The following is a 22786-nucleotide window of genomic DNA, read 5'->3' on the forward strand; positions in this document are numbered from 1 at the left end:
TATAAAAGCTAGTGACCAAGGCCGCCATGTATAGAGTTCTTCTGATCTGGCAACCAGAGATCACAGGAGAAGATTTGGAGGCAAGTCTTTTCCAACCTAACCCCAAGCTGTGCCAGACTCCAGTTTTGTCTTTCCATTCATCAAAGATTCTCAGATACAAATTTATCTCTCATAGACCAAATTCAGCAAAAATCAACTGGAGCCTTACAAACTGCATTGGCACCCTTTTCAAATAGCAAGGTCAGGTAGGGGGCTACAAGAGATCTCTGGGGCCTCTGAATTCTTAATCCGAGCCTGTCTGTGAGAGACACAGATGTATTAGAGCAACACTATGTTAGGGCGGTATAGTAGCACCCTCCGCTCTGATCAAGGCAGCACCACTGGCATTTCAGCAGCCCAATTGCCCGCTCTACAACTTGTCATGATTGGGGTTTAGGGAAAAGGACCGAGGACCCAAGTGCAGAGTGAATAGTTATTTATTTATAATAAAATAAAATAAAAGGCAAAATAGACAACCCCGAGGGGGGAAACATTAATAAAACAAATAAACAATCAAAACAGACTAGGATGGGAAGGCTGGCAGGGATCAGGACTGAAACACTTTGGACTGGAACAAGGCAACATACAACGTCGAACTGGCACAGGACAGCAGACATGAGGAGAATATAAGCAGAAGTAAATTAACAGAAAAATAGGTAAACCTAATAAACTAATAATGGGTAACAAGGAGGGTGGGACTAGACAACACCCTCTAGACTAGACTGTGCTCACATAAAACGGGACAAGAACACGCAGCCAATGAGAGAACTCAAAAAAAGGACAAGACTGAATCACATGGCCACAGAGTAAACACAGAGCCATTTGCTTGGACAAAACAAACCTAGACACAAGACACGAGCACACGATAAATTAAAACACTTTACCGTGCGCTCACACACAAGCAACACGCAAGTTTCATCCCAGCGGCTACCTGTCGTGAGAGGGTTTCACAAAAACAAGAAAAGATCCATGTGCAGCCAAATAAATTTATTAAACTAAACAACGATGATCCAAAAAACTCATTGCAGACAGGAAACGAGCAGAAATCCAAAACATTGAGATGATACAAAGAGATCAAACAAACAAACCAAATCACGAGGAACAAAAGTACAAATGAAAAATCCAAAGGCAACTGAAACACAAACGAACAAAGCTTATAAAGACTGGACTCAATGAAACAAACAAGGAACAGCTGAACATGATAAGTGATCACGTGTGCAGAGATACAAGCAAAAACAAAACAAATGCTAGTGCCCTCAAGTATCCACATGAGGGCACTACAACAGGTGTGACATTACCCCCTCTCAAAGGGAGTAGATACCAGACACTCTCAACTGTATAAGAGGGAGGTGGAACGGAGGTGGACCACGGGGAGGGATGGTGGGTAAGGTCTATACTTAGGAGAGTACAAACAAAACAATTTACAAAACAAAACAAGGCCAAGATAGAGCCCATAGAGCTGGTGATCAAAGGAGCCTTGAAGAAATGATCCCCTGACTGAAATCCACCATGGTAGTACAATAGGGAGGGAAATCCCCTTAAACCAGTCATAGATCCACCAAGGTGCAACTGGTGGGTTTGGTGGTCCCCTATGCTGGTTAAATGACCACCCTGGTGGTGAAGATGGGACTGCAGTCCTCCATGTAGCATAAGCTTGTTTTGGAGGCGAGGGCTCTCCGGCGCTTGGGGGAGGGCGCTCTGGGGCTGAAGCCGACACTGGCGGGCGCTCTAGGGCTGGAGCCCACACTGGCGGGCGCTCTAGGGCTGGAGCCCACACTGGTGGGCGCTCTGGGGCTGGAGCCGACACTGGCGGGCGCTCTTGGGCTGGAGCCAACACTGGCGGGCGCTCTGAGGCTGGAGCGGACACTGGCGGGCACTCTGGGGCTGGAGCAGACACTGGTGGGCGCTCTGGAGCTGGAGCAAACACTGGCGGGCGCTCTAGGGCTGGGGGCTCTCCGGTGCCTGGGGGTGCAAAACTTAAAAATGAAGACTCAAGAATATTAAAAAAAAACAGGATCAATGAGTCCAGAAAAATCAGAATCAGAAAAAAACAGAAAACAAAAGTTCCCCCATATGAGAGCATGAGGACTCCAAACTGGTTTCAGGAACAAAAAGGCTAGCAGTAGACTCAGGCAGAAACTTGAAATAGGCAGAGACACAAGACAAAAACTCTGAATTATTAACCATCTTTGGCAAAGGTTGTGAGGTGACCACAATTCTGGGCAATAAATATGAATTAAGGGTCAATTTGCAGATTGGTTCAGGAGTAATATTCTTATGAAAAAAAATCCTCCATGTTCTCAGCCATTTTAGACAGGGGTCCTGGGGTAAAAACAAATTCAATTGGAGTATCAGGACAAGAAATAATTTTAGACTGAGATTAAAAACAGTCATTAACCTTGAGCTCAGACTCAACACTGGCCAAAATGTCACCAAGACAGTCAAGATACTCTATGGCTGTATAAACACAGTCTGGGATGATGGTTTCTTGAGGTGGGGACTCTGGAGGGACAACCATCTTGGGAATAAAATCAAACTTTAGTGCATCTTGTTTGAGGTGAATAACAAAGTCCCAAAATTGAGTGATCTTAAGCTCATCCATCTCCTCAATAGAAAAAGGCTGATCCAGACATTAATTAAAACTACTCATCAGTTCAAAGTCACATAATTTCAGTCCCACAGCCAAAGTCCAAAAAGCCTGGGCAAAAGCTCCTACCTCCAACCCGTGCTGCCGTTGAGCCGCCAATGCCTAAGAATGAAGCAACCGCTCCCCTTTGGTTGCTGGTGGATTAATTTGGAAACTCATCCTTCAACCAAAAATAGAAAAGACAAAAAATGGAAAAAATATATTTTGCTGCTGGATCTTGGTGTGGCCTTTGGATTATGTCACGAAAGGGTTTCACAAAAACAAGAAAAGATCCATGTGCAGCAAAATAAATTTATTAAACTAAACAACGATGATCCAAAAAACTCAGTGCAGACAAGAAACGAGCAGAAATCCAAATCATTGAGATGATACAAAGTAATCAAACAAACAAACCAAATCACGAGGAACAAAAGTACAAATGAAAAATCCAAAGGCAACTGAAACACAAACGAACAGAGCTTATAAAGACAAGACTCAATTAAACAAACAAGGAACAGCTGAAAACGATAAGTGATTACATGTGCAGAGATACAAGCAAAAACAAAACAAATGCTAGTGCCCTCAAGTATCCACATGAGGGCACTACAACAGGTGTGACACAACCAGACTTAGACGCTGTGAATGAAACAGCCCGATGTGGACAGAACAAAACAAACACAAGTACAAGATCGCACATCCCAAGTACGCACAGACCCCGTGCGCCCGCATCAAGCAAGAGCTGCACAGTCTGCGTGCTCTCACGACGGCGTGCACACAGAGACACACACAATGACAGAAAACAAGTGCTCAACCCAAAAAAAACTCAAGGTGAGCACAACAGGACAAGACAGAGCTAGTGTCCAGACTGTGCCATCAAAACAAGAATTTACAAGACCAGAGTGGCAGAACCCTGACAAAACTGACCTGTTGTGCCTGCCACCTTGGAGCCTCATACCAACCATGCTGTTTGTGAGGATGAATTAATCATGGGTTGACCAAGGCCACCTTGATACAATATTTGTTGAGCATTTGAACGTCTCATATTATTTGCACATTTGTTCAATAGAAATGTTTCCGATTCACGTATGCAAATTCAGATGGTGCCTTTATAGCAATGTGCGTGCAGTCGGTTGACCGATTACATTGAGAAAACCAACGATCACTGCACTTTGCATTTTAATATTTGGCTGGTCAACTGCATGGTATGGAAACCTTATATACCTGCTAGATATGCAGATGATTACATCCCATACAGCTGGATACTTTGATAACAGCAAAGATACTTTGTTGTGTGCAATTTAACTCAATTGACTCTAGGAGTCGCCAATGGAAATAAAACAAACACACACAAGAAATGCACGTACGCCAGACATGAAATTGGTGTGAAATTCTCACATTAATTTCATTGTTATTAAATGTTTCTGTAACCTTTCCCAGCCTTGTGCTTTAAGACAATCTTGTCTCAGACATCTACAGACAATTCCTTTGTCTCCATGCTTGGTTTGTGCTTTGGCATGCACTGTCAACCCTGGGACCTTATATAGACAGGTGTATGCCTTTTCAAAATCATGTCCCGTCAACTGAATTTACCACAGGTGAATTCCAATCAAGCTGCTGAAGCATCTCAAGAATGATCAATGAAAACAGAATGTAACTGAGCTCAATTGACCCTTCGCTACACTCTCAGAAAAAAAGGTACAGTGAAGGTACAATTTTGTTCCTAGAGGGAACAAAATATATAATTGTACCTTTAAAGGTCCCATATTGGTCCTTAGGGTACAATTTTGTACTCAAATGGGCTATAAAGGTACAAATGTCCAGATTTAGGTTTGAAAGGTACATTTTTGTACCTTTTATAGCACATTTGGATACAAAATTGTACCGTAAAGGACCAATTTGGAACCTTTAAAGGTACAATTATATATTTTGTTTCCCTATAGGAACAAAATTGCACCCTCAGCTCATGATAAGATCAAGACACTATATAACACTAATTTAAATGCATTAATACTAAACATTAATACTAAAATACATAATTTATAAATATAATAAATAAATAAATTGATTGAATTAAATATTTTTTATAATTAAAATTTTTTCATGTATTTAAATTTAAAAAAATTCTCAAAATCGTTAATAATTTAATTTATAATTGAATGTAATTTTAATCATAAAAAATGTAAATACTGGTCTTTGCTTACTGTTTAAGACCCTATAGTATATGGGATGTAGAATAAGAACCATGCAGATTGACAGCATCTTCATACAGGTGGTGATGTTGCTGTCTCTTTAAGAATTTGGCTTGTTGAGACGTTATAGTAGTGTTTGTTACTGAGGCAGCGGTCGGTAGAGTATGCTGGCTGTTTACACAGAACTTCGCACGCTTTTCAAAGAAAAGTCTATTTTGGAGTCCCCATTTTTCAGGTAAGAATGTATTAAAGTTATATTTTCAGTCTCATTTTTACATGTGAAGCCGCGTGTTCTGTTGATTTTGTCTGACTCTCGGGTCTCGGCTTTCCCCCGCTTTAAGTGCTCCGGGCTGACTGGTGTACGTTGGCCTGCAGGGTGGAGTTTGCTAAGATGTCTGCAGCTTATTAAAGAAGTTAATACAATATGATATCGAAGTCACCGAGGGACATAACGTTATAGAAGGTGAGTATTATATGCTGTTAGTTTTCTCGGTGTAAAAGCTCCCTTTATCGCCTACGTTACGTATTCGCGCCTTATATCTTACTTAACTGCTTTAATAATAAGTGTTGCCACGGCGGAATATAATCGCAACCCAGATAGCAAAATACACTCGGTCCAGTTGCGGCTAGATTCTCGCCTGCCCGAGTCCGTCTGCTGTATCGTTACTCAGGCCAGATGCGGCGGCAGCAGCGAGCCGACGCTGCCGTAACCGTGCACCGGAATCGGGCCGTGAGTAATGAGCGGTGTGGCCCGGAGCTCGCGCGACTAAAGTCTTCATATACCTTGATATAAAACCTTTTGTTATTAATACTGGAATTTGTAATTATCGATAATGTTTTATAATTTGAGGCCATTTTCTAGCCACGGTTGACCGAGGAAATGTAATTTTAGACGGTTATATACACCGCCATTTCGTGAAGAAAAATCACAATTTTGTCACCGGCAAAGCAACTGATTATGTAAGTTAAACGTGGCTAGTTACAAACGTGGCGTGTGTATGCTTGTACATATCTTCGTTTAAGTGTCTAAGTTACATTAATGTTGAGGAGTGTCCACAAACTCTCATGTCCAGAATTGTTGGTGCTTTACTATTGTTTAACGTTATACTTATGTTAATGTAGAATAATTATTAACATACCACGTTGTATAAATCGACGTTTTAAGTTATACTTTGTTCTTTAATGTAATAATTTGTCTTATTTGTTCTGAAACTGGTAACTTACCTTGAGCTATTTTACCTATTTTATTAATATCTCAAAATAAATAAATAGTTATTGCTTTATCTTATTGCTTTCCAGAAGTTTATGAAGTTTCCAATTGTATTTCAGGACAAGATTGAACAACATAATGCAGCCTAACAGCATCAGACCAATGAAGGCATGTCATATGAAAGCATGGCTCAGTTACAAGATGTAAGTATGTCTCATTATCTATACCATGGTTTTAATGGCTTACATACTATTTTAAATTTGTAGGTTTTTACTTACAAACAACAATAAATGTACACCCACGTGTTTAAAATTATTTTCTAGGTATTCATCGAAAGATGAGAGATCAACTGAAGAATTCTAAGGACCTGACTCTAAGGTACTCTTTCTAAACTTTCTCCACTTGATTAATATTATTAAATTCTAGCTTTAGATGGATTCCTTCATATTTGTTTGTATGCCACATCTTATGTTCCAGGAATTGATTTTACAGCAGCACTTCTCATGTTGCCAGCCTTGTTAAGCGAGACACTTCAACATTTCGTTGTGCTCCGGTGCGTATGTTGTTTTCTGTTCAGTATATGCTGTTATAAATGCATTTTATAATTCTTGATATTCTTTATATTAGGATGACGCAGTGGGTAGTGCTGTCACCTTACAGCAAGAAGGTTGCTGGTTCGAGCCTCGGCTGGGTCAGTTGGCATTTGTGTGAGGAGTTTGCATATTCTTCCAGTGTTCGTGAGGATTTCCTCCAAGTGCTCCGGTTTCCCCACAAGTCCAAAGACATGCACTATAGCTAAATTTGGTAAGCTTATTTGTCTGTAGTGTATAAATGTGTGTGTGAATAAGTGTGTCTGGATGTTTCATAATACTGGGTTGCAGCTAGGAGGGCATCTGCTGCATAAAACATGCTGGATAAGTTGGTGGTTCATTCACTTCATCAGTGATAGAGTGACTGATATTAAAGTAATTATTGCTTTGTCATTTACAGTGAATCATCTTCACCACATCCAACAGTTCAAGTACAGGAGGAGGCCTCCGACTGGACAACTGTGTTAACAAGACGAGTCACGGCAGTCTTCAGAGTTGATGGGATTGCGATTGGCCGGGCTAATGATGTGGACGAATATACATTTTTGACATATCCATCTTATTAGAAGAACACCTTGATGTTTCTGCTGTGGAATGTTTTGAATGAACGGTGGACGGTGACAAGCCTCGATCTACTCCAGTTACCAGAGTGATCAACCTTGTTTTTTGTTTCTCTACATGCTCTTGGGATAATCACAATCATCAAGTTAATCCAGCACACTGCTATCATTCATGCATAAAGCAAATTTTTAAATAACTTGTGGTCCTAATGACTATCAAAGAACATTTTCCAGTTATGAGTGCTTTCCATGTCATGTTTATCAAAAGCATAAACACATATTGTGTTACAACAAATTACAACTCCACTTGAGGATGATGAGGAGTAATCTACTGATGTTGAGGAAGAGGCTACTGATGTTTTTGGTTTTCTGCACTGTTGAAGCAATTTATAGAGAAAGTTTGCCTTCATTCTGAAATACAGAGAAAATTTTGATGACAAATTATTTATTATGACTGAGTATTCTGACTCAAGACAAATACTTTGGACTTTATAAAGTGCAGTACTTGATGTAGCCTGTGTAATGTGTTTATAAATCTTAAACAGTATTCTTGTGGTCTTTGTATTAAGGGTAGATTATATACTGTACAGTGAGTGAACAATTTTTATTTGTTATCTAAATTGTTCTTTTTACTGTTTTACATGTCTGCTTTATACTTACTGTGTAATTTTATTTCTTGACACATTCAGTTGTGAGTTGTAATGAAATATTTTCTACATTAATAAATAAAAATGGACATCTGCGAACCGAAATGTTTTATTTATTTATTTGTGCATGCAGTCACCAATGGATCAAAATGCCTGGGTCAGTACCCTGAAAATGCTATATAATATAAAAAGGTACATTTTTGTACCTTCGGTGGGGGTACAAAATTGTCCCTTAAAGGGTACAAATGTAGAAGGTACAATTTTGTACCTTTAAATAGAGGTACAAATTTGTACCCTTAAGGGTACCACCCCAGTGACGGGCCATTTGTACCCTAAAAGGTACAATTTTGTACCTTTTTTTCTGAGAGTGTAAGCATCATTTTTGGCGAACAGGTGAGATATCCGAGAAAGCCAGGCAAAAAGGACTGCAGTATGAATTACAGGAGTATGTTAATGACATAATAGGCAACTGATTATAGAATAATTCAATCAAAATTGAAGCTAGCTTAGCCTACCTGCCTTATACGCTGACCATTCAACAGCTTAGTTCATGCACAGCAGGGGAGGTGAAATAATCTAATAAAACAAATTAAATCGTGATTTCTCTATTTTGAGCCAAAAAGCCTGATAGACTATTGGTGTACAATGAAATATAGCATTACTAATCGATGAGGAAACATGCATGGACAGTGCTACTACATAATTCATTCATAAAAAAGAACAACCAGAAAGGGGAAATTGATGGATTTGTGCCACATATTAGCATCATTTCCCCATAACAATGTACCGTATGTTACCTATAACTGTCAGTATGTTTGTGTGCTGTTTATAAATCACTGCAAAACAGCTGCCGGATTGATTGCAAGTGCCCAGTTTGTGGTCACATCTCCTTTTTGTTCTGTTGATTTGTAATTTCAAATATTCGTAGCTTGAAACAGATGTAAATATGAAGTTTAGTAAAGTTAGCAACAGATTCGGAGATTTGTATTTTTGGGATCATTTATTCATGACCGATTCAATATTAGTATGACTAAAGTTACTATGGTGAGGGCTTTAACGGAGCATTGCGGATAATATCGAGTGGAAAAAAAGAAAAAGACAGCTGTGAAACATAACCAGCTTTTTGTTTTTGTTGGAAACAGTTTAGATTTTAGATAAGAGTTTAGATAAAGCTTCCCTCACAGAGCTTGATCCACGCTGGCATTTCTCCCCTTGGGTTTTTGTTTTTGAAAAGGGAAAAAATTTCACCACCCGATCCAAACTTTTAGGATACCGGGTGTCAGATTTGCACATACCATATGCACAACGCTTTGGCCTGTTTCCCTCGCTCGAAAGCTTGACAGAGCCCCTGCGTGTAGCTATGGTTGCTAAGCCATGATTGGTGGGTGGCGGTTTTTAGGTCTGGCTTAGCAAAGGGTCAATTTAGAGCTTCACGGCAAAGGCTGCGAATACTTACGTTTATGTGATTTTTCAGCTTTTTTATTTAAAAAAAAAATTGCAACAATTTCAAAATATCTTTTTTCACATTGTCATTATGGGGTATTGTGTGCAGAAATTTGAAGAAACAATTTAATTTAATCCATTTTGGAATAAGGCTTTTGCATAAATGTAGGAAAAGTGAAGCGCTAGGAACACTGTAAAAAATTGCTGTTAAAAAACGGTCAGATTCTACGGTAAAATAATGTTTTTTCACTAAAACAGTAATATTCTGTTAAAAACAGTGCTTTCTAGGTAACATTTTTGTTTTCGAGAAAGTAACCAACTGCAGAAAACTGTGAGCTAACAGAGTTCAGATTCGATGTTCTGAAGTCTGTGTTTGAAATCACGCTTTGTGTCCTTGTTCACTATTTCATACACTAGTTAACTAATCTAGTTCACCTGACAGTTTTAATGAACACTAATGAGTGAATTCAGACACTGATGAACACCTGCTGTTAATAATTACAATTACTGAAGAAAATAAACAAGAAATACAAACAGTGACTTGAGTTACAACATTAAATAAAATCAAATAAAATAAAACAGCTTCAGTCTTAGCAGAGGATCATTAAACAACTCCACAAACAACAGCAGACACACACTTATTACTGACTGATTTGACTTCCATACTATTCTCATTGAGATCCAACAGAAATTAAGGTGTTTTTTGTGTCACCGTAATGGAGTGAGGGGCTGATTTAGTTGGGCTCTTCACCCTTGAACTCATTTAAGAAGACTTTCCAACTGCTGTAATACAGAGTTTACAAAACGTTTGTACTATATCAATAAAGTTGGGAAGTCAATAAATAGAGAAATTTATTTATCTGAAATTAGTTCTGATAAATGTTTTGGTATAAATCTGGATGAAGGGCCTCATGCAATAGATTTTATACTTAGTTGCAGGTATTAAATTAATTAATGAGAAGTGGAAACAGAAAAGATACCTCTGTAATTACTTAACAGTTAAGAAGTAACATACAAAACAGTTCAGTTATGACAAATACACACTCAGACCTCATGAATCTGACCTTGTATCTCAACAATGGTAACATCTCAAATGTTTCATGCTGTAATGCATGATGGGAGTGGCACTGTACAAATATCCCAGCATGCATTGCGGTATAAATAAATGTTGTATTATGGTCTAACGGTTTTCTTTATTTGTGTTTGATTCTGCTGTTGTTTATGTTTAGACTTTCAGTTGCCTGTTTGTGAGTTAAACTGTTAATTTTGTTAAATTTGTTGTCACCATTATTGAGGTTCATCCGCTGAATATTGATGTCTCTTTGAGTGCGATTTACACCATAGAGCAGTGTTATTGTCCAAGATATTCTTAAAAACTTCCAGAAATCATTGCCATATATAGACATATAATGTAAAACAATAGATTTAACATTGAATAGGAGCAGTACATTTTATTATAGTAAATGAGAACAGACTCTGCCATTTAATAGCAACATGAACATCACCAGATCTTATTTAGGTTTTTGGCTGGCTTGCCACAACAAAAGAGCTTTTCAAACAAAGTTCTTAACAATTGCAGCAGCCAAGATATATTAACAATAAAAATGACAGGGCTAAGAGCCCAACTAAAGCAAACTCTGTTCTCCATGATGGTGACGTAAAACTTCAACTTTTTCTCAAGAAGAACTTTAGTAGATGTTATACAAAAATACATGTATTAAGTAATAAGTGTAGCTGGTGATGATGTTTGTAGAGTTGTTTAATCATCCGCTGATCATTTAAATGATTTAATCATTTGTTGTTCTTCAGGTTATTTCATTATAAAGCTGTGACTAAAGTTTTGTATGTTCTGTTCTTGTTTTTTCCCTTCAGTATTTCTTCATTTGTTCATTGTTAATCCTCAATTATCATTTAATTAGTCAGTTAATTAATGAATTTACTTCAGCTTTGCTCCATGTTTCTTGAACACTCAGTAGTGTGGACACTTCAATTAAAACTGAAGTATATGCTCTGGGGTTTAAAGGGTTAAAGGTGTGAGAGGTAAAAACACAGTGTAAAAATGTATTTTAACAGTAATATACTGTTAATTTACACAACGGAAGTAGACTGTAGAAAAACAGTATATTGCTGGCAACCACAGCTGCCAGTAGATTACTGTTAAATCAAGGAAAAAACAGTATTTTACTGTAAAACCTGAAGCTAATTTCTTCTGTCTGTCACCGTTGTGGAGGAGAGTAGAGCCAGTGTATGAGTTAAAGATGAACAATGAACTGCTGATGTTATTCTGCATGTTTCTCTATTTAAATATAGCGGCTGTTTAGTTGCTGATGCAGTCAAAATCTCTCTGGTAGTTCCAGATTTACATGTTTGTGTGCTGTTGTGAAAAATAAGACATTAGAGTTAAACCGAACTTTTCTAATTAACTAAAATAAGTTATCATTATAAGTATGCTTCTAAGCATATATAGCACATTACTTCATAAACTCATTCAGCAGTTGACCAAGTTGAGGCAGTTGCTTTCAGTGAGCAAAATGAGTTCACTTGAGTATTGTGTAAATCAATGTAGTCCATGTATTTTTACAGCAACATACTGTAAAATAACAGTACATTGCTGGCAACTGCAGCTGCCAGTATTTTACTGTTTTTTAATGGGACAATTTTTAACAGTGAATACTTACCCCCATACTGTCACAGTTTGAGACAAATATATCTATATGTAGGATGTCCCAGAAGTGACTACAACCCCGGAAATTTAGTCAAAATTTTAAAGATTTGATTATAACTTTTCACGTCACATCACTGAAGAAATGACACTTTGCTACAACTTAAAGAAGTAGATAAACAGCTTATATAACAGTATAACTTTGCTTTTTCCTTAAAATAACTCAACACAGCCATACATGTCAAATCTATTGGCAACAAAAGTGAGTACACATCCCTAAGTGAAAATATCATATTCATCATATCCTTAGCTGCAGAGGTTGAAGGAGTGGGGGAGGAGTCAGTCTGTCAGTGCTTAGACCATATGCCGCACTGTGCATTATTTTGGTATGCACGGCTGTCATCCCGGAAGGAAGCCTCTTCTAAAGATGATGCACAATAAAGCCCGCAAGCAGTTTGCAAAAGACAAGTATTTAAAGAAGAGATATTAAATATCAGGGCAAAAATTAAGTGCTGTAAATAAAAATAGCAGTCATACATAGAAACAAACATGTAAAGCTTATGATTATTTCTAACAAAATTTCTGGTGAATTAAGATAGGAGTGTCTCCTACAGGAGGTTGTCAAGCCCACTCACCTGCATGGAGCACACTCATACATTAAACTGTTATGGGATGCATTGTGTGCATGCTTTACTACAAAGATAGATCTTTAATCTAGTTTTGAACTAAGAGAATGTGTCTGAGCCTCAGATATTATCAGAAAGACTATTCCAGAGTTTAGGAGCCATAAATGAGAAGGCAAAACCTCCTTTAATAGACTTTGCTATTCTGGGTACTACCAGAAGCCCTGGGTTGGATTGTAGCGAGACAGAAGAAGGTTGGTTAGATAAACAAGAGCTAGATTATTTAAAGCTTTATATGTAAGAAGCAATCATTTATAATAAATATGAAATTTAATAGACAGCCACTGTTAAGGAGGATAAAATTGGGGTGATATGGTCATATTTTTTTGTCCTGGTAAGGACTCTGGCAGATGCATTTTGCATATGCCTAGAAGTCATAAAAGCATGAACTAGCTTTTTTGCATCTGAGATGGATAGCACAATTCGTAACTTAGCTATATTACTCAGATGAAAGAAAGTACTTTTTATGACATGGAAGATTTGATTTTCAAAAGTTAAATTCCTGTCTAAAATAACACCCAGATCTTTTACAGTAGAGCTAATGCTAACGTTGTATCTCTCTAATTACAGGGTGAGTTGAGAGAACTGCTTTGTACAGTATTTTAGCCTAATAAGTAATACTTTTGTTGGTAACACGTTATAATGACTACACACTATGAATCATTTACCAGGCATTAACATCTAATGAATTCATTATTTGTTAAGCATTGACTCTATATTAGTAAGCGTTAGTAAGTAGTTTATAACTGCAGCTACATGTATTTTATTTATTTATAATGTGCCTAATAATTGTACTTTCATACTTTGTTAATTATTTATTTTTCATTACTAAATTAAGAATTGCATTATTTACAAACCATTTCTATTTAAGAGTAGTTGGTGGTTTTTAAGATAATTTAGAATGAGTTAGTAAATTATTAATAAACTATTGAAATCAACGTTTATATATCTCATTATTCAGGCATTTAGTATGTCTTGTAATCTAATCTAAAGTGAGGACTATTTATGTTTTATAAATCCCTTATAAATGACAATTAAAGGCTCACTATCAAATAAACAATAATCTTTGCATTCTTATCTAAAAAGTAAAATAACTGTAAAGATCAAACATTGCCAAATAACAGGAATGTCAACATACAACATAAAACTGCAAAGATTTATTTTTTTATTTGAAGTACAGTTTTATTTGTGTATCTTCCAAACAGATATAAATGAATAATGTTATTTATGTTCTTTTTTTCTGTTTAGAATTTAACTGACCCTTTAATTGTCATTTATAAGGGATTTATAAAGCATAAATAGTAATCACTTTAGGTCACAAAACTGGATGAAGTTTAGTTAATAAAGCATTAACATACAAATTAACTATTTGTATATGCCTGAACAATACAAATTATAAATGTTAATTTTATTAGTTTATTAATCATTTACTAACTCAATCTGAATGATTTAAAAAAAAACAACCAACTATGCTGAAGTAACTGGTTTGTAAATAATGCAATTATAAAAATAAATAATTAACAACGTATGAAAGTACAATTATTAAGCACATTACAAATGTGGTTGTAAGTCAAGAATAGAGCATTTGTAGCTGCAGTTATGAACTTACTAACATTTATTCACGTAGAGTTAATGCTTAAGAGATAATGAATTCACTATTTGTTAATGCTTAAATGGTTTATAGTGGGGAGAAGCAGTGACACTTTAACACTTTAAGTGTTAAAGTGGGTTTTATATTCCCTGCTGAGAGTCCAAACACTGAAGAGCAAATCCATCGATACACAGCTCCACGGGTCCCAAACCATGCAAGCTAGTGGCGATTGACGGCGAGGGAAAAAAAGCCACGTAGGCTATAATCAACCTTCTTAACGCAAACGCCCAGCTAGTCAGCCAAGTATCGCAGAGGCATTTAGAAAAATGGCCAGATACAAAAGAGAAAGTGATAAATGGAAGACATTGACAAGAAATGGAGCACCATATTTGGTAACTTAGTTAATAACGCGTCACTCCGCAGTATAGCTGCTTTCCGAGAAATACGGGCGGCGGAACAATGAAGCAAGAAACCCTCTCTCGCATGGTTTTGAAAAAGTAGGCTATCTGTGCATTTGCGCTACAAGCACACAGTCTGAACTTGTATTGCTGGAATCATTATAACCCCATTCTTCACTTAAACCGGACAAAGTCAACATGTTAGTTTTTCTGGCAAATAATTTAAAAAATGAATACAAAACAAAAGGTGGAGAGAACCTAAGCAGTTTTTTTTAAACATCTGACTTTTTAATAGTAAGCTAATTTTTTTATTATTATTATACTGTTTCAAGCAGTTAAAGTTATATAATATTTAACTACAATATTTATAAACAGTATTGTGTTGTTTTATTAACGGAAGCTCAAAAATAAACACGTATGCTTATACGCATGTCTTATTAATTAATATTTAATTAAGTTATTTCTTATTTTTTAAATAAAAGGTAAATTAACTTAGGTATAGGCTACTTTATTTGTTGGTGGTACAGGAGGAACATTTTTGCCAGTAAATAATGTTCTCACCACCTAAAAAAATAAATAGATAAATAAATTGCGAAAAGGATGCAATAAAAAAAAATGCTAGCCCTTAATCATTCTTCATAATCGGATTTGTACATGCAATAAGCCTAGGCGATATTAGGGCGACAAGAACAAGCACTAAAACAAAATCTAGAAAAGAATTAATATTAGTTAATATTAATGATCATAAACAAGAACTGCCTTGTATGATCAAGTATCAATGTCGTGATCTTTTCTGGAGAACAGATAATCGATGTTATCGCCGTCTTCCCAGCCAGGTTTTCATCTGCTTTTTTTTTTTTCTCGCTACAAACAATAAAGTATCAGCACCAGACCAGTGGTTTAAATCATATTTTACTCTCCGGATTTCTTTTCGTTTTATTTCAAAAACATAAATGTTTAAAGTTTTGTATTGCATATTTTTTTAAAGATTATCATTCAGCCTACCTGCAGCGCATATGAGAGGTTGATGCAGCAAATCCCCTTTACTCATGCACTACCTATTTCATTTATGACACTGTAAACTTGACATCGCAGGCTGATCATCTTTAAACTCAAAAGGTATTTTTAACTTAAGACTGCTGCTGCATAATGGGATGTTTCTTATTACAACAGTTAGCTGTGTCAAAATGAAAGCAAACATTATAAAGGGGTTTGCTTTATCAATTGTATAGTTTAGTTTTAATAATAATGAATAGAATAAATTATAATATTGATTACAGAGTAGATTACTGTGCAGTGTCCGACAAAATATTTTTATCAGGTTACTCGAAAAACGAATGTAAAAATTAATTTAACGACAAATTTCTTTTGCGTTTTTTTTCCCTTTTAGAGATCATTAGAGTTGTATTTAAAGAATTATTTAACTAAAACATCGAATGAATGTGCAGTTCTTTCCCATGTGAGTTTATTGCGCCTCTGCGTCTGCGTTTTAAAGGCTACTGGTGCACCCTGACCTGATGCGGGGACCAGATCTCTACACTATTGCTTTAATTTCACAATTTTCATTATTTCCTTGCATTTTCATATGGTAAAATATCAAAATTTGTTTTCTGAAAGTAGTAGGAGTGACGGGAGTGTTAGTAATTAATGACAAAAAGAACTTTCACTTTTGAGTAAACTTCTGTCACAGATTATTTTAGTAAAACCCCCGGCCCGCAAAAAAAAAAAAAAAAAAAAAAAAAAAAACACCACCGCAACACTGACGGTTGTTGGTGACATCCCTAAGGACTGTTTGGCGAAATATATCACTGCACGTCACTGCATATCAAACGACTGAAATGATATAACTAGAGAAATCTCTGTGCTGAGCGAGAGCGCTTACTGAACAGCGCAGCAGCGATGACGTAAGCATGCCCAGGCCCGATTGGCCCAGTTCGAGGCAACTGTACATAGTGTGAGTACAGCCTTACAAACTGGTAACAAGTCAGTTAAGTATGACTTAAACCATTGTAAAGCCTGTCCCTAGACACCTGTAAAATTTACGCGATCTCATGGTCAATAGTGTCAAATGCAGCCTCTCTCAGCAGCTAGGAGTATAGGTATTTTCACTAATGCAGTTTCTGTACAATGATGAGGCCTTAAACCTGACTGAAACACTTCAAAAACATTGTTTATCTGTAGAAGGGAGCACAATTGAGCAGAAACAACTTGATCTAGTATTTTAGAAATAAAAAGAAGATTTGAAATAGGCCTATAATTAGCTAAGTTGCAGAGATCAAGTTGTGGTTTCTTAATAATAGGCCCATAAACAGCTATCTTGAAAAGATTTGGAACATGGCCTAAGGATAAAGAAGAGTTAATAGCATTAAGAGGTTCTCCTACTACAGGGGGCAAATCTTTCAGTAATTTTGTTGGAATCGAGTCTAATATACATGTAGCTGGTTTAGACATATTTATAAGTTTATCTAGTACTTTCTGTTCTATCATTTCGAAGCACTGTAGATTATTTTACTTTGGTGGAATGTTTAATAAGTCTGAGGTAAAGGTAGTGCAAAAACTTAAACATCTATTTTCTGCCTAAAGCCTTCTATTTTATCATTTGAAAAAATTTAGAATTGTGGGGTGACAGTGCTAACCACTGAACCGTTATGCTGCCACATTATGCAAGCTCTATACTCAAAGTTTATGTTGTAGCAAAGTGTCTCTTATTCAGTGTTGTCACTTGAAAATATATGGTTAAATATTTGCAAAATGTGAGAGGTGTACTCACTTCTGTGTCTTACTGTATGTATTAGGTGCAAGATACAAATATTTAGCAAAATGCAACAATTTGCTATTTATTTGTTGGACAAAAATATTCACATATTGTTTAAAAGTTCATAATATGTTGCAAAAACAGTGCAACATTACCAATGTTAACTAATTTAAGGAAATGTAAATGCATTGAAACACTTTCATTTCGTCAACAATGCAACATTACCAGAGGGTAATTTTAGTGCAAAATAAATGCAGATAACACGTTGTTCACTGCACTGAACGTAAATGCTATGTGGAAACTTCCTCTATGGGGATTTCGTCAGAAGCCAATCATCTGAAAGAATTATAAAACAGGCCAATGAAATTGCAATGAATTGGTGCCATCAGTGTACACAGCTGGCAACTATTGTAATCATTTGTGTAAAAAGATACCAGCCGTGCATTACAGAGACACCTTTTCTAGCTAAAGAGCCAAACTAAGCTGTCAGCTAAGGCACAACCGCTTGTGGCGAAGGAACATAGCATTTCTGTTACCCCCATTAGGGAACAAGGGTTATGTAGTTATCTTTTTCTTCCCCAGCAAGAGGGGAAGTTCAATGCTATGTGGAAACTTCCACTATGGAAAAATGTATGGAAAACGCCACAGCGATTGAACCTTACCACATCACTGGTGAGAGGTTTGCCAGACTTTCATTGTGAGTGCACCATCATCACCAGAGATGTTTTCTGTATGTCTTCTAACGTGCCCCCTGGCCCTAACTTACCTGACTTACCTGTAAATCATTTAAAGTCTTAATTATATTTTTGGGGAATCATAAAAAATAAACCCAGTTAAGTTTTTAAGAATTTTTAAATATGACAGTACATATGGAAAGCGTGCAGTTTCAATAGGAAGGACGCTGTGGAGGCCACCTGCTGCCCAAATGGGGACACCTGATGGCAAGAAGACATCTGGACTAACCATGAGAAGGGGGAGTACACATATGAAGGATGATAAGCGGGGAGGGAAGACACAGGCCCACTTTTGCCTAGTGCTTTCACACTTGCACTTTTGGTTTGCACCCGGGTTTGTTTGACGCCAGAGAACAGTGTGTTGAGCTAGAGTGAACATGTCTTATGAACCTGAAAGAGATGATCTGGGGTATGGTTCACGCAAACTGTGGTCCGGTTCACTTCTGGTATAAATGCAATCGTACCAAATAACGGAAGTAAACTGTCAACAGAACAACAAAGTATTGTTTTGTTAACGTTCATTTGTGTGTGTGTGTGTGTGTGTGTGTGTGTGTGTGTGTGTGTGTGTGTGTGTGTGTGTCGGTGTATCACATACTGTACCTTGCTGCCAAGCAGGGCAAAGACAGAGATAATGTCTGTTTGTCTCCTTGAGTCACTTTTTGAATGTCTAAAACCAAAAGGTTTAGTAAAAGTGAAACGGCCGTGATGTGTGGATGTTTTTTTATTTTTATTTTGGTGCTTTGCTTTTGTGTCTATCACCTGGCAACAGCTATACACAAAACAGCTGCTTGATGATGAAAGCATGCCAAGGTTCAGAAGGAAAAAAGAAAGTGTGACCACAAACCAAACGAGAAGGTGGCAAGGGGGGACAATCGAACTTGGGTACAGTTCAGGCAATTGAACAAAGTGTGAAAGCACCCTGAGAGGGGGAAACTACACCATGGCTGAGTGAAGCAAATGGGATCTCCAGTGGGAATTGCGCATAGTAGGCACCTATATCCAGAACGCGGGTAGACCAAGTAGGCATGCCAACAATGTAATGGGCCAGGCACCTGGAGTCCTCCGCTGAGTCAGGTGCTGGGGTCTTTGGAAGAACTATAAGGTTTGCCAAAATGGGAAACTCAACTGAACAGAGTGAAAAAAGCACACATATCTCTGTGATAGAGAGAAAAACGCAGCAAGCGGGTTACAACACCAAACCAAATTTCCTCATTCACCAGAGTTACCAGCACATGTGAGAAAATCGGCTCCACTCGAAAATTATACAATCTTGTGAATGTATTAGGTGTGACCCTGCCCACAGCTCTACAGATATCTGTTGGATAGGTGATATGTGCTTACGCCCAAGATGAAGTGACACTCCAAGTGGACTGCACTTTGACTCTTGGGGGGGCTAAGGCTCGCCCAGGCCCTGATAAGCAAGGAAGATGGCATCCACTATCCAGGGTGAACAGGACACACCATTAAAAGGGCTGGGTCTGCCTCCTCCAAAGGCAGCACTTGCAGGCTCAACACCTGGTCTTTAAACGGTGTGGTAGGAACCTTGGGTACATATCCAGGCTGGGTCTCAGGATCACATGAGAGAAAGCCAGCCCAAATTCCAGGCACAAATCACAGCCCCAAAATGCCTCAAGGTCCCCTAAACTGTCTTCAAGGACAGAAGTCTCAAGGATACTAAGTTGAATGGTATGAATGGAGCCTCGCTTTAGTTCTGCTGTTGTTTCTAAATTACAGTTTGATGTACAAAAAGGATGTTATCATGTCACACTCAGTAGTGACAGTACTGAACCTTTAAAATCTGCTTTATTCAGAATTTACTAAGACCTTTATTTCAGTATGTTACAGTGCTTCCAACTGAAATGAATACTTAATAAGTAGCGGGGCTTTATTTTTTAGAAAACAAACAGTAAGAGGATCGTTGTTATTTTTGAGGCTGAAGCCATCAAACAAAGGTCCTAAAGCAAATTAAGGGTGCTTTCACATCTAGGTTTTTGTTTCAGAACCTGTCTCATTTGCCCAGTTTGCGTGGTTCATTTAGCATATGTGAATCCAACAATCGCTCTCAGATCCACGCCAAACAATCGCTTCGAGATCGCTTGAATGAGGTGGTCTTGGCTCGATTGAAACAAACTCTGGAGCGAATCGATTTTAGTGAGAAAGCGATACGATCCGAGCCCGGTTATATCACAGTGTTTTATGGATATGTAATAGGCATGCAGCTATATGAAGAGAGAATTATGAGTAGGGTGGGAGGTCATTCAACAGACATCCCGAGTCTCCCGCTAATACACAGAGTATCCCGAATACCTGCAAATGAGTGATAATCTCCCGGTAATCACTCGTCTACTTCCCACTCCTCAAATACGTCGCACACCCTTCTGATCCCTCCCTACAGCATCCCTCTTCGCTCTTCAGACACGTCGCACACTTTGTCAAACACCACCAAACCACCACCTCCCCTGACAGCTAAGCGGGACTCTGCAAAATAAACCGTGAAACTCTGACCAATGTGAGGAGAGTTTACTCACACGTGACTTATTTTAGCTCTTTTGGTCTGTTTAGAAACTTTGCAGTGTGAAAGCAAACTGCACCAAGAACAAAGAGCAACAATGTAACAATTTTAATCCCTGTTTCGGAACAACTGAATTGATTCGCAGGTGTGAAAGCACCCTAACTGTTCACCTAAAAAATAACAAGAAGTAGACAACAAAGTAAACAATGTAAATATTGATTTCACATGGACCGTAACATCTATGTTTATGATATTCGTTGTTTTTTTAGACACTGGAGCCAGTGGATCAGCTCCTGCAGAGTGTGGATCCAGCAAAAGACAGAGAGCTTTGGGTGAAGGAGCACAAGACAGGAGATCGGAGACCTGTGGATATGGACATCTAGACCATACATGCACACTCACACAGACACAAACACAATATGAATCTACCTGCATGCCTGTTTTCCTGAGTACTTCAACCTCTCAGCCAAAGCCATACAGGTATCACCCCTTGAAGCATTACAAAATATAAGCTTTACAGAAGACTTTTTAAATGTTATAATGTCAAGAGTAGTGGGAAGGAACAGCAGTGCGTTACAGTTTTTTTAGTAGCCATTTTATCCTGCATGTCCAAATTTATTATGCTACTTAATACTTCAGAGTGTTTATTACTGTACGTGTAACATCATTACAATAGACATCAGTGCTATAGATCGGAAAAGCACTGTAAAAGTAAAGCACCTGTTTGTTTGTTTATTTGCTTCAGCAGATGCCTATAAAGTGGATTACATCGAATCAGATTTTATTTTGAAATGTTGTGAAGAAAGTGAACTAAATAGCTAATTGTAGATATATGGGTCAAAGATGAGGAGCCCCATTTAAAGTTAGTTGTCTATATTAATGTTTCAAATAATTTAAATTAAAAAGTCAAAATATATTCAGTTTCATTCATTACTTGTGTGTTTTATATTTGTATAAAATTCTGACCTGTTTTCTGAACAATAATAATAATAATAAAAAATTTAAAATATTAAAAAAAAAATTTAATCTATATGATATAGTGATAAAATATAAAGAATTACAATGACAGTTAATCACCATTTTCCTTAAATAGAGTCTTTAATTATGTCAAAATATAATTCTTGGTCCAAGGGTGCTTGACAATATTTTTGAAAATTAAACTGAATTACATTTTAGTGGGTATGTTTAGTAAGAAAAATGGCATTTGTTGCTTATTATAAACAATAATAATAAAAACCTGTTTTTATCTTTGACCCATATATAGTGGCCTGGACTAAAACACGGGTCAGACATTAGGATTATTGTTACAGACAGCTTCATGATGCCATAAAGTGTTTGACATCTTAAAAAAAAAATGTATCTTTAGCAGAATAAACCAGCATCAAATTAATGAGGGGTAAAAATCTAAAGTCCACCATCAGTGGTTATATCGTTAAATCTGTATTGTAGGAAGAAAAAAAAAGTTGTTGTTTTTTTTTTACCAAAAGAAATGCAAATGACATTAATGCTATTTTCTCTTGCTACACATAAACTGCTAGCAAATTTCCTGCTTTTTTATTATCCAAATATCGTAATGGTAATTAATAAAAAGAATGCATGATCTTGCTACTGTCAAAAAGTCACCCTTTAGGGTGGGACCGGATTTTCTTTTCGGCTTGATCCCTTTATTAATTAGGGTCTGCCATGATGGAATGAACCACCAAGTTATCCAGCATATGTTTTAAACAGCGGATGCCATTCCAGCTGCAACTCATCACTGGGAAACACTCAAAAATTCTCATTCACACACTTACACTATAGCTAATTTAGCTTATCTAATTCACCTATAGCACATGTCTTTGGGGGAAACCAAAGCACTCAGAGGAAAAAAAAACACGGGGAGAACATGCAAACTCCACACAGAAACACCAACTGACCCAGCCGGGGTTCGAACCAGCCACCTTCTTGGTGTGAGGCGACATCGCTACTCACTGCGCCACTGTGCTGCATATTATATTATATTATATTATATTATATTATATTATATTATATTATATTATATTATATTATATTATATTATATTATATTATATTATATTATATTACAACTATAAACAGTTGTGTATTTTTGTTTAGCCTCATACTATTCTGTATGTTTCTCCGGTAACA

At 37.1% G+C, this 22786-nt stretch overlaps 1 protein-coding gene and 3 long non-coding RNA genes across 6 annotated transcripts in view; 2 read left to right on the forward strand and 2 right to left on the reverse strand.

Moving 5' to 3' along the window:
* gas7a (growth arrest-specific 7a) overlaps window positions 1-21628 on the forward strand; it is a 108982-nt gene extending 87354 nt beyond the window's left edge. The window contains exon 11 of one of the 2 annotated variants that reach the window (XM_087243394.1): window positions 20909-21628. In XM_087243394.1, the coding sequence (XP_087099520.1) occupies window positions 20909-21022 (114 nt within the window). In that variant the 3' untranslated portion in view covers window positions 21023-21628. 2 annotated transcript variants of the gene reach the window in all.
* LOC147846047 (uncharacterized) overlaps window positions 1-22786 on the reverse strand; it is a 169108-nt gene that overhangs the window by 130657 nt on the left and 15665 nt on the right. The window lies entirely within an intron of this gene.
* On the reverse strand, window positions 1006-9346 carry LOC147846049 (uncharacterized). 2 transcript variants are annotated; one of them, XR_015481272.1, is made up of 3 exons: window positions 8156-9346; window positions 3156-4347; window positions 1006-1202 (listed from the first exon to the last, which is right to left on the reverse strand). It is a non-coding gene; the product is annotated as an uncharacterized LOC147846049 (long non-coding RNA). The 2 variants fall into 2 exon arrangements; XR_015481273.1 differs by having other exon boundaries at window positions 1006-1171; window positions 3122-4347.
* Window positions 5011-7966, forward strand: LOC137490775 (uncharacterized). The gene is made up of 7 exons (XR_015481271.1): window positions 5011-5089; window positions 5196-5317; window positions 6184-6267; window positions 6388-6442; window positions 6542-6617; window positions 6692-6868; window positions 7055-7966. It is a non-coding gene; the product is annotated as an uncharacterized LOC137490775 (long non-coding RNA).

Source organism: Danio rerio, chromosome 3 (genome assembly GCF_052040795.2).
Source record: "Danio rerio strain M-AB ecotype USA chromosome 3, GRCz13ab, whole genome shotgun sequence".
Taxonomy (NCBI): domain Eukaryota; kingdom Metazoa; phylum Chordata; class Actinopteri; order Cypriniformes; family Danionidae; genus Danio; species Danio rerio.